The sequence below is a fragment of the Vicugna pacos genome, chromosome 9, assembly GCF_048564905.1.
Source record: "Vicugna pacos chromosome 9, VicPac4, whole genome shotgun sequence".
NCBI classification, from domain to species: Eukaryota; Metazoa; Chordata; class Mammalia; order Artiodactyla; family Camelidae; genus Vicugna; species Vicugna pacos.
Window position 1 is genome coordinate 57441922 of NC_132995.1, and position 12698 is coordinate 57454619.

Sequence of the window (12698 nt, forward strand, 5' to 3'; positions counted from 1 at the left end):
AGCATTGCCAGCTCAGCTTGGAGGCAAACCAGCAATCCAGGGCAGCTGTTTGCTCCTATGTGGGAATTAAGTCCCAGAAGAAGTGGGTGGATGCCTGTCTTGAAATCTCACTTAAGAGGGTTGGTCTTTTATGGAACAATTTTAAATCATAAAGTGCATTATTTAAAAAGGTTCATTGTCTGGGTTTTAGGGGTGTAAGGACTGGCATTTCCCTAATTGTCTCTCCTCTGCTGAAACTGGGTTTTTAAAAGTCAGTGGATGGGACCTCTCCCATCTTCCTAGAGCGTAGACTATTTCCAAGGCTGCTCAGGCAGGCTCTCTGCCTCCTTGTGGCTGGTGGTGTCTGGGCGGGTAACATCAGGACTGGGGACTCGGGGGGCTGCCTGTGTTTGCTTATGTTGGGTTTAATCATCCATAGTATCAGGATGTTCTCATTAACATCTCAGTTCTCTCATAGTTTTGTTTTTAATAAAAAGAGAACACTTACAATGCCCTGATTTTAAACAAGACGGTGAAATTTTTAAACTAACCTTGAACCTTTTCTCAACTGCTGAAGGCTGATCTTTCTCTTAGCCCTGTAATGATTCCCTTTACATTTTTATTTACACTTCTACATGTTTAATATAGTTCTCTTCAAGTGTGCAGAAAAAAAAAACAGACACGGGGGTCTTGCCACCCTTTTTTCTTTTCTCACCAACAAGATTACTTTCTTTCGTGCTTCTTTTTTTAAAAAAATCTCTCTCATGCACACACCTGATGATCTTGAAATCCTTTTCTTTCTTGGACTTCTCCCCCCTGCATTGCCTAGCATGGTGCTTTGCATACGGTAGGTGCTTGCTGAGTATTTGTAGAATGGAAATTGTCCAATTGGATGCCCACTGTCTCTGCTGTTTTCCTGTTGGCCTGTGCTTGCCTTAACCACGGACTCTCTACTTTTAAATCTGCAACTAATTCCTCATTGTTTTGTAAGGACCCAGTGGAGGGCAGCCACACTGTGTACTTCCTCTTATTTCTTATGCTAAGAGATTTCCCCCGTCCCCTTCCAAGAACCTGTTTGATGATCTGTGGCCTGCTGTATTGCTTTTCCAGCAGATAACTGGGTAGTTAAAGTCCCCCAGCACCACCAGATCCTGCCCCAAGGCCACTTGGGTAAGTCTGCCAAAGGACGACAGTGATCACGTCGGTAATGATGATGAGAAAAACTTGGATTTTCATGGCGCTTTTCCTCCCAAGAGCCCAAGGTGCTTCTGCGTTGATCATCTCGCTCCCACCCCTCAAATCCCTGGAGGGGCCAATGGCCTATCCACCCCATGAATGAAGAAGCCATAGCCCCGTTCAGAGACGGGGCTGAGCCGGTTCTGTTGGTTGAGCTTGCATTGCACTAGAATTATTTGCTTCTAACTGCAGATCCACTGCTCTGCGCTTAGCCCTTGCTACATCATCAGCCTCCTGATTGGAAATTTCGTTGGTGACCATGCACTTAGATTCTCATTAGCTCTGTCCTAGTTTTTACTCAATCCGGAGCGTTTTAAATTGCTGGCTGCCTTTCCTCAGCCTGGGAACACTTGTAAATAGTCTTAATGGGCAGCGCGGTGCTGCGTCTGTATTTGCCTTGGCCTGGGCTGCGGAATGGGTTTTCTTCTCGTAGTTTCACAACCAGCTGTGTGGTTTTTCCAGGCTTGCTCGAGCAGCAGAGCACCAGACAGCAGCCCTCGTAACAAGCAATCTGGGCTTACGGAAGAGTCCACTGGGGTGATAGTAGGGGATGGGAGAGATGCCCTGCACGTAAGGCAAGGAAAGGGATTTTTTTCCCTTAATGCTGAAGTTGCCCTTCTTTATTTTTTATTTTAATTTTTTAATTTTTTGTGCGCTCCCCTTACAATCACAGTTTATTGTAAAGGCTACAAATGAACAGTCAGATGAAGGTAGCCCAGATGGGTCCCGTGCAGGGGCCTCTGTGCCCGAGGATTGGGGTGCACCACTCTCCTGGCCCGTGTCTGTGTTCACCAACTTGGAAACGCCCCCAATTTTGTTGTTTATGGGGTTTTATTTAGGTCCCATTATGCAGGCATGATTGATTAAGTCACTGGCCATCGGTGACTTTTTAAAAACACCTTTCTTGTGGTATGGTTCCTGTATAGTAGACTACACATATTTCGGATGTACAGTTTGATGAATTTTAATAGATATAGACACCCATGAAACCACCAGGAGTTCTTTAATTCCTCACTTTGAATTGATAACACTGGGAGTCTTTCGTGAGTCTTGAACCTACAGAGGAATATTATTATTAACAGTGATGATGAAAAAGAATTACCCCACCTAATGCTCTCAGTGGCATGACCCTAAGAAGTAGGAACTGTTAGTGTCTCCATTTTGCACATAAGAGATGGAGGCTTGGGTGTGGTAACCAAGAACCCCGGGGCTGCAGGGTTAGAACAGGAGACCTGAGCCTGGAGCCAGGTCTGCCTGCCTCCAGATCCCTGTTATGAGCCACTCGGGCTTTAGGGGTAGCTAATCAGGAGTCTTAATCAACTCTGTGAATCAGCCTGGTATGGCTCCTCGGAGAATTCCTCTTCCCCGCCCTGTCCTGATTTTTTTCCACGTGAAGCAGGCCAATCTAGAGTAGGTGGCAGACGTGTTCACTGAGGCAAGAGTGACCTGCTGGGGCTCAGTGCTCATCTTTGCCTGGCTCTGCCTGTGGGGAAACCCCGGGGAGGAAAGTTGATTAAGACGCATGGTCGTGGGAACGGGTGGCTTCCCGCTCAGTAACTGGGTGTGCCTCTTAATCTGGGATTTGATTGATTGATTTAAAATTGTTGTATGTGTTTCACATGGAAAATTGGAGCCGAATTAGTTCAGGTACTTTCTGTTCTTTTATATTTATGGGCTTTTTTGAATTCAATGTAGATAATCATACAAAATAATATATCGATAATTAAGATCAATTAGACTATCCACAATATTTATAAATACAAAGTTAGCGGGAATAGTCAAGTTAATTATGATCATGTGGACCAGTTTTTGCAAACCTACATTTTAGATGATTTACAGATATTTCATTTAGTTTTTAATCTTTAAAAAACTGCACAATGTAAATAATAATCTCCCTAATCTTATAGAAGAAGGCATGTAGAATTTAAATAATTCCATTGAGCAAGTTCATAGAACTAAGTGAGTAGCAAAGGAAATGGAATCCTCATCCATAACTGTGACTGGCAGAAAGTTTCAGGGTTGAGAGCAGTGGAGCCCCAGGGCTGAAGGTGGACCGCAGCAGGGCGAACCACTGGCTTTGGGCCGATGCTCTGTTTTTTTTGTTTTTTTAATGGAGGTGCTGGGGATTGAACCCAGGACCTCACACATGCTAAGCACACACTCTACCACTGAGCTGTACCCTCTCCATCCCCTGTTCTGTGTCAATAATATGGACGCTCGCCCCCCACCACACTCTGTGAACCAAGACCATCAATGCTCCATCATTATCCACACTCAAGCAAGCATGTTACCTTCCAGATCCTTCCTGTCATTTTGTTTTCTACGTCCTAATGTTGCCCTGAAGGACTGAAATGACACATATGGATGTTTAGCTTTTATTCAACTGCTGTAGCCCTGAATGGTGGGAAGACTTAGTGAAGTAGAATTTTCAAGTTATTCTACTTACTGAAAACCCAAGTTGAATATCCTTGAGCCCCAGCTGAACACATCACAATTGGTCTCTAGGTGTCCATGGGAGATTGAGTCCAGGACCTCCTGCAGATCCCCAAGTCCATAAATGCTCAAGTCCCTTATATAAAATGGCATCAGATTTGCAAATAACCTACATATGTCATCTCTAGATTACTTATAACACGTAATAAATGTAAAGGCTATGCAAATAGTTGCCAGCACAAGGCAAATTTCAGGCTTTGCTTTTCAGAACTTTCTGCAAAATTTTTTTTTATCCATGATTAGTTGAATCCATGGATGTGGAACCCTAGGATGTGGAGGGCCAACTATACTGGATAAATTGCTCTATGCCCTAAGCATAATGCCGTTGTGTTGTATTTCTTATGTTCTGGTTCAGTCTCAGGTCTGAGACCCTTATTATCCCGCACGTTATCTTTGCACACAGCAAAGGGCCTCCTAGGTTATCAGATCTACAATCACGGGGAGTGATGCCCAGAACCAGCCAGGGCTTGCAGCAGCAAGCATCAGAGTGTTTGTGTCCTCTAAATTCCCCTGTACCTGAATAGGGTGACATTTGCACCCCTCCTCCTGTGACATTGTGGGGAGGGCACAGCAGAGCCCAGAAATCCCCACTGTGGCACTCTCTCCCTCTCCGCAGAGAGCAGCATCTCCGTGGAGGTGGCCAGCAATGCCAGTGTGGTCCTGGAGGGGGAGAATCTGCACCTCTCCTGCACCGTCCGCACGGCGGGCCGGCCACTGGGCCGCTTCTCCGTCGTCTGGCAGCTCGTGGACAGGCAGAACCGCCGCAGCAATATCATGTGGCTGGACCGGGACGGCACCGTGCAGCCCGGCGCGTCGTACTGGGAGCGCAGCAGCTTTGGGGGCGTGCAGATGGAGCAGGTGCAGCCCAACTCATTCAGCTTGGGCATCTTCAACAGCAGGAAGGAGGATGAGGGCCAGTACGAATGCCACGTGACCGAATGGGTGCGGGCAGTGGACGGCGAGTGGCAGGTCGTTGGAGAGCGCCGGGCCAGCACCCTTGTCTCCATCACAGCTCTCGGTAAGTAAGCTCCGGGGTCTTTTGGTGGGACTGTTGGGGAAATGCTCCCGTGTCAAGACCCTCATAGTGTCGACTGAAAAAAAAATGCACAACCTAAATGTTGAGAATTATGTTTTATTTGGAGGACTTTCTGAGGACTTCAAGCGTGGGAGACAGCCTCTCAGGTAGCTCTGAGAAACTGCTCCACAGAGATAAGGGAGAGGCCATGATATATAGGGGGTTTTGCTACAAAGACCAGGTAGACAGAACATCAAAAGATTACTGTTAATTAGAGAAAAGCAGATGTCTCAAGTTAAGGACTTTTCTGTGTATGGGGCGATGCAAGAGTCTGAGCTCATTGAAGTCATTCCTTTGATAGGCACCTTAGCTATCTAGGGCCAGTATTCTGTGCTTTCCCATCCTGAGTCCCCAGGTGCACCGTTGGGGGTGGCTACAGTGGCCAAGGGCTTGGCAGAGTGCAGCCCGTTTGTTTCCATCCTGAGTTCCCTCAGGGCTCATCTTTAGGGGCGGCTATAATGGCTTCCTGGCTGTAGCATCCTTTGTTTACTGACATGGCAGGCAACATTTTTCATTCACAAAAGGAAACCTGGCAGGAAACAGATGGCACCTTCCAAAGGGTTTAATTGAAGAAGGCTTAGGGAAATGTGGATGGGGTTAAATGAACCAACAATGGTTCAACCTGGCAGGCCCCTGGGTACTGGGGACAGCTAGGCACTGTTACTACTCCTGAGTCTGGGTGGTAGGAGTGAAGTTGTGAGATTTCTGGCCAGGGAGCGGTGGCCCCAGGTGGAGGAACGTGACCACTGCCAAAATTGGCCTGGAAGAGCCAGAACAAATCCTCTCCCTCCTGCCCCCCAGCCTCTCCTGCCCAGGAGCTCAGCCCCCCTGAAAAATTGAGAGAAGGGCAAAGAAAGGTAGAAAATCACCTTTTGCCATTTATTTAGCACTTACTATGTTCCTGGCTGATAAGCACTTACACTTAATTGTCCCTTGAAATCCTCGCCTAGCCTACAGGTGAACACTGTGATTTTACAAGCAGACTAGTGAGACAGGTTGACTCTTTTCTCAGGGGTATAGCTTTTAAATGACAGACCCACAGTCTGAACCCAGGAAACCAGCAATCCATCTTAATTTTTTTTTTAATCTGTGTTTTTATCTTTTCCTCTGTAAGTGTTGTCCTTAAGAAAGCCATTTCTTCATTAGCATGAAATTAAAAGTTACCTCGAGATTTACTAAAACCTTGAGAATATTAGATTTGCTTCTTATAGGGTAAAGAGGCTTCTATCAACATTTATCTGCCTAATAGAATCAGTATATTAAATTTTGAAAGACCAGTCTGCTACTTTGCTGGGAAGGTAACTTGTCACATTGTCTTCCTGTTTATCAAGAGACTGTGACATCAGTTGTCCTCAGTGACTTTGCACCCCACCCCGTGCGTCCATGTTGCCACCTTCCTCACAGGTATGGCTGGTGGGGGTTTTGGATACACCCCAGTAGAGATGGCAGCCTCAAGTGGTTTTGCCCTCAACAAAGTCCTTTATCACCACCCACCCCCAGATTAGAATTACATTTACTTTCCAAAAGCTTGATCCTAAGGATTGACCTGTTTTCTGCACTAATCACACAGCTCAGATTTCTGTCTCTTGAAACTTCGTCCACTGGTTGAGTTCCCTGGTCAGCTCAGCCCCTCTGCTCAGCACCCAGTGTGGACGTGTGGAAATGGAACCAGTGGGGAAAGTTCTGGGCGTCCAACAATGGTTGTCTTTTCCATCCTGTGAGGCTAGGAATGGCTGAGGAGTGGTTAGACTTTGTCCAGGACTGTTTCTCTAGAAGTAATTTTACAGTATCTGGTAAATATCCTCTGATTTTTTTTCATACCCACCGTATGTGGTTTCCACAGCCAGGGATTACCAAAGGGCTCAGACCTGATTCTACCAAAAAGTTAGTTCTGTGCCTTGTCTTTTACCCGTGGAGTTTAAAATACTTTCCTTTATGTCTATTTGTGTGTGTGTGTGTGTTTTTGGTAACAAATTCCATATTTAACAAAACACAGTATATACTGTGTGCCAGGTACTAGTCCAAGTATTTTATAAATACTAACTCATTTAATCTTCACAAGGACCCATTTTACAGATGGGGACATAGAGGCAGAGAGAAGTTAAGTAACTTGCTCAATGTCACACAGCTAGAAGGTGTCAAAGTTGGGCATCTGTCTTCAGGGTCTTTGCCTTTAATGACTGCCTTAGGCTTCCCAAGAGTAAAGCAATGTAATGAGGCCCCCAGAATCAGTCACATGCCCATTTGTAGCCTGACTGCCATTTGCTGGCAGCTTGACAGTGGGCAGTTCATTTGACCTCTCTGGGCCTCAGTTTCCTCATCTGTAAGAAAGGGTGATAAGCCTGCCTGTCCTGCAAGGTGGCTTTGAAGATTTAGTGAAGCAGACTGAAAGCAAAGCATTGGCGCCATGCCCGGCACATAGATCACTCTCAGGAAATACTGGCTGCTCACAGTCATAACCAGTGTGTCAACAGTAAGTCGTTTCGAGGCTTGAGGGACTCTGACCGCTCACACTGAGGAGTCAGTGTTAGGGATCAGAGACGCTGTGATATGGAAAGCCTCACCTGCAGAGCCCCTCCCACCCAGATCCCTCCTGCTGTGGGTCCCTTGCTGCCTTTGTTCCCTGGACTCCTTGAGGAGGTGATAAGAGGGGCTGGTGAGCAAGCCCGCGCTCTCCAGCCCGGGGAGCACAGGCACCTCTCCCCCGCCTCCCCCTCCTGCAGCCCTGGTGCACTGGTGGGCCAGGCAGAGGAGGCAGTGGGGCAGGGGGGTGAGAGGGATGTGTCTGCCTCACATGTGGTGGAGGAAATCGGCCTTTGGGCTTTTTTCTCCTGTTTCAGCCTAGAATCCTAAGATTTCCAGGAATGGCGCTGCCTACATGTACTCAGTCCTTCCGAGGGAGCTGATGCAACACAAATCCACATGCGGGTTTCGTCACAAATCCATGTGTGGTTTTCATCAGGGAGGGTTTGCTATTGTTGCCGGCCACTTCCTGTGGGTCCTATCAACTGCTGGGTTTGAGTATCAGTGTGCTAGCAAAAGTAATACTGGCCTGGGCATCAAAAGAGATCCATGTGTGAGCTTTGCTCTGTGCTGCCAGCTTTGCCGGGAGCCCCACCACCATGCCGCAGCACCCTGAGAAAGCCAAGTGTCACCTCTGGCCTGAGTCTCTCTGCTCTCTTTCCAGAAACGGGCTTTGCAGTGACCGCCATCTCCCGCACACCGGGGGTGACCTACAGTGACTCCTTTGACCTGCAGTGCATCATCAAACCCCACTACCCGTCCCGGGTCCCTGTGTCTGTGACGTGGCGGTTCCAGCCGGTGGGCACGATCGAGTTCCATGACCTTGTGACCTTCACCCGGGATGGAGGGGTCCAGTGGGGGGACAGGTCCTCCAGCTTCCGGACCCGAACAGCCATCGAGAAGGCTGAGTCCAGCAACAACGTCCGCCTGAGCATCAGCCGAGCCAGTGACACAGAGGCGGGCAAGTACCAGTGTGTGGCGGAGCTGTGGCGGAGGAACTACAACAACACCTGGACACGGCTGGCCGAGAGGACCTCCAACCTGCTGGAGATCAGGGTGCTGCAGCCGGGTAAGGGTCCTGCGGTCACGTGTGCCCACTCCAGCGCTGAGGCATGCGAGGAGGAGGGAGGGGTCAAGCACTGAGGCCTTGGCACGGCTGCTTTTATTTCTCAACTTTCTGGTTTGAGAAATTGCAAAATGGTAGGAAGTTGCAAGACTCAGATTCCCTTTTCATAGTGGCAGATTGTTAACATCTTACCACATTTGTTTCTCCCTCTGTGTGTATTTTTTGTTGTTTTTTTCAATCATTTGAGGGTAAGTCTCCAACATCAGAACACTTCCTCCTAAATACTTCAGCGTGTGTTTCTGAAGATCAGGACTTGGCCCCACCCAGCCGTGGCAGCATCATCGGACTCCAGGAATTTCACATGATTATTGGACATTCCCAGCATCTCCCCAGTTGTCCCAACAACACTTCTTACAGCTTTTTTTCCTTCTAAATAAGTATCCAGTCAAGGGTCACACATCTTTTCTTTTTTTTTAAATGGAGTTACTAGGGATTGAACCCAGGACCTCGTGCATGCTAAGCATACACTCTACCACTGACCTATACCTTCCCCTCAAGGGTCACACATCATATTTAGTTGTTATGTCTCTTTAGACTCCTTTAACCTAGAGCAGTTCCCCAGCTGTGTGTGTGTGTGAAGACATTGACATTTGTGAAGTATGCAAGCCAACTTAACTGTTTGGCAGAAAGCTCCATCTCTTTACTTAATGTCATCTCCTATAATCCTTGCAACCATGATGTGAGTGAGGTACCAATGTCCCTTGGTTGCGGACAAGAAACCTCATCAGGGAGAGGGGACAAATAACACGCACTTACTGAGCATCTGCATGACGCCAGGGTTGGTTATTTTATGAGAATTTCACAGCAAGCCCAGAAGAGATTAGTTGATGAGTCCAGGGTCATGTAGCTGCTAAATGGAGCCAGGGTTTGACCCCTTGTCGGTCTCTCTCCCACACTGTTTCCCTGATCCTGGCCCTGTGCTCATGCACTGGATTTGAGCTCCCCTCTCCCGGGCAGGCGGGGTCTCCCACAGCAGGTGGGAAGGATGCTGTAACTGGGGGAGCCTTAGTCCGGGGCTTTCTGCTAACACTCTCACCCTCATAGGCCCTTCCCCCAATGGGGGAAGAGTAAGTACACACTACTCTTAGGGTTTCCTCCATGTCTGGCCCTGTCTCTGGTTAGGTTGGAAGCAGGCAGAGGGTGGAACTCCTCCTTCCCTCCTGTTGCTGACCCTGAGCAGGAGAGTGCAGGCACCTACCCGAAGGTGCAAAGGGACGTGACTTTGCAAAGGCTTTTTTCTGACTTTCTGCTCCACCCACTTTGCAAATGTGGTTTGAACACCTTGCCAAAAGGATTTTTCTTCCTGCGATGACTGCCCAACCCACTCTGCTGCACCACTGCAGAGGGTCACAGTGTTTGTTGTTTTTGGCAACATAAGGTCATGACCTGGCAGCGACTTAAGTTTGTTCTTCGCCTCTTCCAACCCCATAACAGAGGAGTGTGTTGAGCCGGTTCGGAACGAGCGAGTTGTGTAAATGATGGGATGGTTCTAGGGCCTATGCTTGCCCAGGGAAGAGGCTGTTCTGCTTAAGTGGCTTTTCAGGTTAATGGAGGGTTAAACAGAGACCCCATTCTGTGTGAGCCCTTGTTGTGGAAAATGCCACGGGACCTGCTTGCCTGCCTTGCAGAGTAATTGCACCCTTTGTGGTCTCCTCTGGCCTCGAGGTCAGGCTGAGAGCCTGGGTGCCTGTCACATGGTTCTGCAGCTGCAGAAGGTATAGGAGGAGCTGACCCCAGGACCTTGCCTGGCATTGCCTTTTTGAATAAATCCCTAATATTTGTTTGTTTCTCTCACTACTTGGAATCTAAGACTGGAGTACCTAAGGGAAGAAAAAGGAATTGGTTCATCAGAGGTTCTGGTTATTTGGATTCTGACTAATTTATGATGCTATTAAAGGGGAAAGGGGACAAAAGTATTAAGTACCTCCTGGGTGCCAGGCATCGTGCTAGGTACCTCTGTTTTCTTTTTAAATTCATCCAACGATGAAATCATGTTGATGTTTGTGTGCCCATCCTGCTAGTGAGGAAAGCAAGGCTCCCAGGGTTTAGGAGCCTTGATGGAGGCAAACCAGCTTGTCAAGTGGAAGACAGATGGGAGTGAGGTTGGAGCCTCGGTCTCCCTGACTTTCGTATGTCTCCATTTTCCATTATGACATTTTATTGCCTCCTGGAGTTAGGGGACGCTGCTCTGGGACTGTCTTCGTGTCTCATGTAGCTCACACCGAGTCAGTCTGTGTTTTCACAACAAAAGCGAGAACAAGCAGCAGCTGGCATGGAGGCTCAGGAGCGCCAGGGTGCTTGACCTCTGCTCCGGGTGCGCAGCAATGCACTGGGCTGGCCCCCTGGGGGCCGCAGGGAGTGCAGGGAGGCGCTGAGGCTGCACACGGCTCCCGGGAGTGGCTGTGGCACCAGGGAGAGTGCATCCCTCTTAAGTGTTACTCTCTCCTTATTAAATATGTATGCATTTAGCACTTAATGTTTTCCAAAGAGCTTTGGGTTCATTTTTACTCTTTTTCTCACACGCCCTGGTTGGTACTGGTGCTTTCATTTGGGGAAGTAGAAGTGGAGAAATACCAGAGGGCTGACTGTGTGCTGGAGTCTGACCTGGACACTTGGTGTATATGACCTCATTCACCTTCGCTACAGCCCGGGGAAGAAGGCATCTCTTTCCCATTTTATAAATGAAGAAACTGAGGCCCAGAGATGTTGTGACTTGCTGGAGTCAAAAAGTAGTGAGGGGGGCAGGGTAGAGCTCAGTAGTATAGCCCATGCTTGGCATGCACGAGGTCCTGGGTTCAATCCCCAGTACCTCCATTAAAAAAAGAAAATATGGGAAGTGGGGATGTGAACCCAGGTGTGAACTTAATTAAAAAGCAGTTGGAGTGGGCAGAAGGGAGACTTTGACCTTTTTTAAGGCCGTATCATCAGAAATTCTTCTCTCTGCCCTCAGTTAACAGCCTAATTTACAGACGTGGTTTCTCTTCGTCGGGGCCTGGGTGGAGGAGCAGGAGTAACAGCAGTGCCAGTGGTAGCGCCTGATGTCTGTTGCGCTTTCCTTGTGTGCCCGTCACCATCCTGACTGCTTTGGGTACAGTAACTTCCTTAGTTCTGACTTAATCCATGCAATGCCATGAGTGGGTACTTGTTCCACCCATTTTACAGGTGAGAACACTGACACAAAGGATAAATAAATTATCCAGTGATCCATAATATGTGGCAGAGGCAAGATTCAAATACAGGCAGGCAGTCTGGCTCTGGAGTCCAAGCTCTGAATTTTATTTTATGGCATTTTTCCCCCTCAGGAATCCTCTTTGCTACCATGTACTTTGATTTAATGCCCCCTCTCTCTGGTTTGCCATCCCTCACGTCCTGATCCCCTGTAGCAAATGCTTAATTTTTGCTTTTTTAAGTTGGGGTCACAAGATACCTGTAGAGGTTCCTCGAGATACAGTTTGCTAAACGGTGTAGAAGTTTAATTTGCGCCTCCTCTAATGACTCTGTTTCTTCTAACTTCTGCCACCAGGTGGCTCCGAGGCTTGGGGACACCAGAACTCAGCCCAGTGCCAGCTTCTCTTCTTTCTAATCTCTCTCCATATCTTGCCTCTCAAAACACGGATTCTTATCCCTGCTCTGGTATTTTCTATGGGAACACCCAGCACACCCCCGTTAAAGATGATTTTGTTTAATATTCTGATTCTAACAAAATCAAATTGAAACCCAGGGACTGTTGGCTCACTCATGTGGGTCCTTTTGTCAGCCTTCCACAGCTGACTTCATCTGCTCCCAAGAAAGCTCTGTGTGGTCTTTGCCCCAGACCAGTCCTCGCCAGAGCCACCTGCCGACCTGACCACATCACGGGTATTTGTTCCACTGAAACCTCTGGCTGGATGGCATGATGAACTTGCTGTGGCTCTGTTACTGACCATTCTAGACATGTGCTTCCTGTTCCGAATGCCTGTCCCCGAGGAAGTCTTCCGAGAACGCTTCCCTCCGGCTTTGCTGTTGATTTAGCTTAGCCTCACTCCTGCTGATGGAAGAGTGTGACCCCCCGCAGGGGGCATTTAAGCAGGACTTTAAGCCAGTTCAACATATTCAATTCTTAGTTCTTAATCAATTCTTTTCTCTTTTAATTTTGAAGCATTGCTTTGCTTCCCTCTGATTTTCATTAGCACCAAAAACACCCTCCAATTACATGTCCCTAAATACAGAAGCAATAAGGGAAGTGTCAGCACTCATGTTCCAAATATTTACAACCCTATCTTGGTC

General features: G+C 47.9%; 1 protein-coding gene across 3 annotated transcripts in view; it reads left to right on the top strand.

Annotated features, from left to right (window-relative positions):
- IGSF3 (immunoglobulin superfamily member 3) overlaps positions 1-12698 on the top strand; it is a 96790-nt gene that overhangs the window by 62518 nt on the left and 21574 nt on the right. Inside the window, exons 6-8 of one of the 3 annotated variants that reach the window (XM_031680539.2) lie at positions 1090-1149; positions 4325-4726; positions 7971-8375. In XM_031680539.2, the coding sequence (XP_031536399.2) occupies positions 1090-1149; positions 4325-4726; positions 7971-8375 (867 nt within the window). The remainder of the gene's footprint in view (positions 1-1089; positions 1150-4324; positions 4727-7970; positions 8376-12698) is intronic. The other 2 variants (XM_072967932.1, XM_031680541.2) reach the window with 2 other exon arrangements.